The sequence below is a fragment of the Musca domestica genome, unplaced genomic scaffold, assembly GCF_030504385.1.
Source record: "Musca domestica strain aabys unplaced genomic scaffold, Musca_domestica.polishedcontigs.V.1.1 9, whole genome shotgun sequence".
In the NCBI taxonomy this organism is placed as follows: domain Eukaryota; kingdom Metazoa; phylum Arthropoda; class Insecta; order Diptera; family Muscidae; genus Musca; species Musca domestica.
This window is the reverse complement of record NW_026712435.1, coordinates 6,876,013-6,882,073: the sequence shown is the minus strand read 5'-3', so window position 1 is coordinate 6,882,073 and position 6,061 is coordinate 6,876,013. Positions and strand designations below refer to the sequence as shown.

General features: G+C 33.7%; 1 protein-coding gene across 1 annotated transcript; it reads right to left on the bottom strand.

Moving 5' to 3' along the window:
* Nucleotides 1–2,713: 2,713 nt before the first annotated feature.
* On the bottom strand, nt 2,714–4,075 carry LOC101899307 (zinc finger protein indra). Its single transcript, XM_005185382.4, has 2 exons — nt 3,725–4,075; nt 2,714–3,651 (listed from the first exon to the last, which is right to left on the bottom strand). Exons 1-2 carry the CDS (start codon nt 3,842–3,844, stop codon nt 2,812–2,814), a joined length of 960 nt encoding a protein of 319 aa, XP_005185439.1. The 5' UTR covers nt 3,845–4,075; the 3' UTR covers nt 2,714–2,811.
* Nucleotides 4,076–6,061: the final 1,986 nt, after the last annotated feature.

The window sequence follows — 6,061 nt, the reverse complement described above, 5'->3', positions numbered from 1 at the left end:
GGCTTTGTTTCAAAATAGTGTTCAGGCACATTTGTTGGTTTGTTGTATTTTTTCACTTTACATAGTTATATATGTAAGAATATCGATTGATGTGTCCAAATGTTGTTAAAATTTCTTTAAAAGACGCAATATAGAAACGTACCATTAATTTTTATTTACAAATTGTTACACCATTAATCAAATATAAAAAAAGTTGTAGTAAATGTAATAAAGGAGCGGCATTATTTTATGAAACCATAATGGAATCAAAAGTTTTTTTTTTTTGTATTTATATAGTGAAACTTGATTGAGCTAACAAGCGATTTTGTTAAATTTCCTGTTTAAACGTTGACACACATAGCAAAATTTCTATCGAATTTTAAAGTAAATAAAAAATGAAGATATGAATTTGAACATTTTTTTCTGGAACAAAACAACAATTAACGAGAATTATCGATTACAGCAATTTTTAAATTGCTTCCAATTTTGGTAATTAAGGAAGTTTGTCGGTAAGATAGCGACGAAAACAAAGTAGTCGCTAAGACCTACCAATGGAAATAATGTTCTAAATTTTCCTTCACTTTTTTCATGTAGAATACACAACTTGTCCACTATGGTTAAATGTTTCGTACATCCGTATTACTAAAATACGGCAGGTCCATATCTAAAAATCCAACAAATGATAACGTTGTAAAAATGTATCACTTATAAAATTCACCCAATTATAATTTTTGTCGGCAAAGAAGTTAGATAATCAAAATATTCTCATCAGGCGTTAAGTAATTTAAATATTTGTCGTCACTTTCTGCATTTTGTAATTGATCTTTTATGACGTCAACCTTTTTCCGTGCGTGGAAGGTTGCTCGTGTGGTGCCTGTTCATTGAGTTGGTGCTTGTGGGTTATTATTTGCTATTTATTTTTAGTTATTGGCTAGGGAGCCATTTTTATGGATGTTTGTTTTTCACGTTTACATATAAATGAATTTGGATTAAAATTGTCATATCCATTGCTCATACTTCAAATAAATCCTGTTACAGTAGGTAAACCCTGCAAAAAGTTATAACGTAATAATGGCATAACTTTATTTATTTTTTTCTCTTCTTCTCTCTTGGAGTTATTTATTTATTGTCATTTATTTTTCTCATTAGCGTAGCTTGAATTTGCTGCTTTCGCTGGATTGAAAACGAGTGATGATTAGCGCTGTGGCATGTTGATTCTTCTTGCTTTTTACCTCTCTGCCTGGCTGGATCTACCTAGTTATAGACGTGGTTTTTAATATAAGATTTTGGCCATTTTGGCATGTTCTTCGCCGTTTTAAGACACATGTATCAAATTTCGCAGATCATATTTAACCAATATTAGATCTCATATGAAGTGGTGATGTATCGCTTCACTTTGTCTAGTACCTCTTCCACAAATGGTCGATATTTTTATAATCATTATTCTCATGCAAGCCACACACGATACAACCGTTGGTACAACCTGGAGGGTTGTCAAGTTATATGCTTCGGCCACAAACAATACAACTTTGTATACAACCCTTTGTACAACTTCACTTTTCGAAGAGTTCATTTGAGTTAAGATGACACCGGAAATAATTTCGTGCTCTATAATTTACTTAATAGCCTTTATTTATTATTAATTTTTGAAATTCCGTTTTATATTATTTTTATTTTTTATATTTTCATTGTAATGCAAGCCACACACGAAGCAACTGGTTGTACAACTTGGAGAGGTTGTATTCAAGATTGTATCGATTGTGGCCCGGTTGTACGAAGTTGTGTCTCGGTTGTACAAAAAATCAACATTTTTTGATATACATACAATTTCATTTTTGGTTTATTTTCAAAGATGCAACACCATTGTTTCGTTCGTCTAAGCAACACGAAATTTAACATTGTACAATAAAGAGGTAGAACAGCTTCGTAAAACTACAGACATACAGCCCTGAGGCTATGCCCACTTCCTGTCAAATTTGCATGCAACAGGTTGTTTTAATTTATTCAATATTTTCCTCATTTTTAAAATCAGTTAAACAGCGATGAAAATAACTGAAATGTCTGGATTTTCTTTCAAAAATATGATCTAAACAGTTCTATGTTTCAATTCCATGGCAAACCTGGCGAAAAGCTTTACTTAGAAAAAAAAAAATAGCTTGTACCTTTCCTTTTTTGTACCATGGGTTTTTACGGCTACATTCATTGATTTTTCGATACCACAAAATAACAGACACCCTTTTTCGCGAGAAATTAAAAATTTAAATTTAATGGATAAATAAAAATTATTACCACTTCAGATTTGGTCCTTTTTTATTCTTTCTACCTATTCTCGTATTTTTTACTATCTTCAGTTTCGCAACCACTCTAAACATACATGACAATTAAAATAAATCCAGCTTTTATTTTAATAATATTGAATCGTATTAGTAATATTTGCATTATCAAAAACTTCAGACATCTAATTTTTCTCACAAATCGTAAACAACAAATATGTGGTACACTACCGGTATATTATTTTTTTAATGTTCCGTCATGTGGTACACTACGATTTTTTTAGTGCTATTAAAATTTCACTACCACTAAAATTTAGTGTAGTGCAATTTATTTTTCACTACCACTAACCCTTGAGTGGTAATGGAATAAAAAATTCCACTACCACTAATTATTTAATTCTTAGTGCACTAAAAATTTAGTGCAATATGCCCAAACCTGCTTTGAACAATGGAAATCAATATTTCTTTGCAAGTCTCAATGATTTATTCGTGAATAAAAATTAATAAAAACATGCAAAAATTGGATATTTTGCAGACTGCGTACTGTTCTATTCGACATCTATATATCGTTCGCTGATAAGTGTTTTTCTCTCATATGTGCTTCCATTTTATGGACATTCTTAAAGCGTCTATGGCAATTTCGGAACTGGCATGGAAGTAGCGTTGCTTTACATTTTTCGCTGAAAACGTGCGACTCGTACTTTTGTACAGACCGGAACTCCATGAAACAATTGGGGCATTCTTTTAACTTCTCCCCCATGTGATTACTTTCTATATGCTCTCGTAGTAAACTCTTTTGGTTGAATTTCTTCCCACAGAGAACACAATTTAGTACCTTCGTAAAGCTTTGTTCGCTCACATCGACATCGACAATAGTTTCATTCAATGTACTACTTTCAGCGATGGACGAAGAATCCAATTTAACACGCTTGTCCTCTTTGTCGCCAAGGGCAGTTTCGTTACATTCTCCATTTTCATTATCTATATCTGCCTTCGTTGTTGTGCTATGATCTTTTTCATCTGTTCCATTTGTTAATGAGTCCTCCAACTTACGTTTTACACTTTTCTTCTTCTTGGCGGAATCGGCACCAGGTTTTAAAAGACATTCATCATTTAAGGCGGCATTATCATCGGTAAATTTCTTAAAAGCAGATTCCTGGACTCCATTTACTTTTGTTGGAGAAAACAATTTGGATATGTCTTTCTTCTTTTTAGTCGGGCTTACTTCTTTCGATTTTGCTGCAGGTGTGGTTTTTGATGGAGTTTTGGTTGCTTTGGCCGCTGGTCGTGAGAGACGAAGCATAGACTTACGCAACTTGTTGACGACACTTTCGATGTGCACCAACTGGATGGCGCACTGATTACATATCAGCACATCAACCAATTTGCGGGAGTCCAACTACAGTAATAAAGTGAAGTGTATGTAAATCAAGTACAGTGAGTGGATAAAATAATCTTTTTGTTATTCCTACCTCTATTCCAGATATTTTCTCTATTATTTCCGGTATAGGCCTCCCAAAATATTCTACCGAGATGGGAAAATTATCCGCCTCGATTATCGTACAGATTTTACACCGTTTTGAAACCACCATTTTATTTTTTTTTTTAACAAACACGTTGCAGAACAAACAAACACGAGGCGAATGCGACGTCCCCAACGAAACGAATATTTAGGTCAAAAAGGAATACGTGATAAAAGATAAACAGAAAGCAAAATCCCGGTGTACTCCGTTGTTTACGAATGAAGTGTAATGCATATCGCTAAGTACTCTGTGGTTTACGAGTGAGGATATGAGGAATACTCAATCAGACTGAACACATTCTTCAAATGAGCTGCGGGACTAGTATTCGCGTCAGGCACTAGCTGCTATCAAAATGAAAGACGTCCCCAACGAAACGAATATATAAGCCAAAAAGGAATACCTGATAAAAGATAAAAAACAAAATCCCTGTGTACTCTCTTGTCTACGAATGGGTGCAATGCATATCGCCGAGACTCTATGGTTTACGAATTAGGACATGAGGAATATGCAATCAGACTGAACACATTCTTTAAATGAGCTGTGGGGCTAGCTTGTCATATCGTGATTTGATTTTGTGAGTTGTGTATGACTTTTCAACTGTGCAATAGACAACCTTGCCGTAGCCATAACCATAAATAGCTGTTGTTGTTATGTACATAAACGGAAGCACAGGCGGCTTAACTCTAGTTCATTTAAATTATGTTTTCAACAAAAAAGTTTTATTTCGCTTTGGCGGTGTTGGACCTACAAAAGTATCAAATTTAGAAAACTTTGTGCATACCGGCCGAATCGGCTACTTACAAAAGTGTCAAACTTTAGTTCGCGTAGTTAGTAACAGTTGTACCATAAATTTGAACCGGGTCCGGATCTATATCGGATAAGTGGATCCTGGTCTTGAACCCGAACATTCGGGTCACGAATCTGGGGCCCATCCCCCAAGAAAAAATAGTTTCTCGGAAACAGGGTAAATATGAAAATACCTACCTCTGAAAAAAAATCGAAGAGTTTTTACTAAACTAGAGTGGTTTTATTAAAACTTACACAATATGCAACATCAGATCTCTGGTTGAGACAAATATTAAGATATACCAAATTGTAAAAAATCGCTGATTGTTTCGCAAAGTTATGAGTTGTATAAGTAAATTGTATAAGTTGTTACCCTTTGTAGGAGAGGTACTAGAAGGGGTGAACCGAAGTCAGCCATCTTCACACTAGATTTTGCTTAAGTAGAAGTATAGGGATGTGTAAAATTTGAAAAGAATCGAATGCTACTTTCGCATTTTACGAGCTTCATGGTTATTCAAAGTTTTTTTTTAAGTTTTGTCTTTTTATCCAGGTGGCTCTCAACATGTTTTGCATAGTCAACATGCTGATTTACGCGTTCAACCCACTCGAATTCGAAAACACATTTTATCGTTTATCAAGAATTTCACTTGATTATTCCGGAATTTTTTGATGTCATCACGTAGTTTTCATTTATCTTTTATTATGCAACAATTTTTAAATGGCAAATATCCTACAATTTATGATATTTTTAACATTTTAGAATTGAGTGACTTCAATATTCCTACTCAAACCCCTGAAACGATATAAACGACATCTGCTGATCCGATTTTTTGTCGAAGATATGCGTAGACCCATGGTACAATGATATCAAGGTAGGGCAGAACTACCATATGATTTCAATTTTTTTAATTTCTTGGCCTAATACGTCATCTTTTTTTGTTTATGTATGTGTTTTCTTTTTAATAACAAAAAAATTGTTCAGAAAACATTCAAATTCGGGTGTTTTCAAAATGTTCATTTCAACGCATGCATCGACAAAATCTAGAGTTTTGTAGCGAAATAATCCTTTAGAGACATATAGTACATGATTTTGAAAAGAAGTGTTGACCTTTCATTCAGTTATCGCGATTTTCAATTATTTATTCAAAATAAATGCAACAAGTTGTTTGATTTTTTATTGTTTTGATACTAATTCTGACATTACAAGCCAAACAGGTAGACCTCTATACTTGCAATTTTTTCAAAGTTGACCTACCTTCTCTTCATTGTACCATGCGTAGACCTACATAGGCAACTTTTGTCATAAAACATTAAAATAATCAAATGCGAAACTTGAATAAAAAAATTGGTGAATAATGTAGCTAAAATCATCAAAATTCCAAATTTGAAACAATTTCGGTGAGAAATGTCGCCAAAAATTATCAAAATACCGAATATTAGGAGGTACCGTTATATGGGGGCTATATGAAGATGTTGACCTGCACAGACAATTATCTGCCG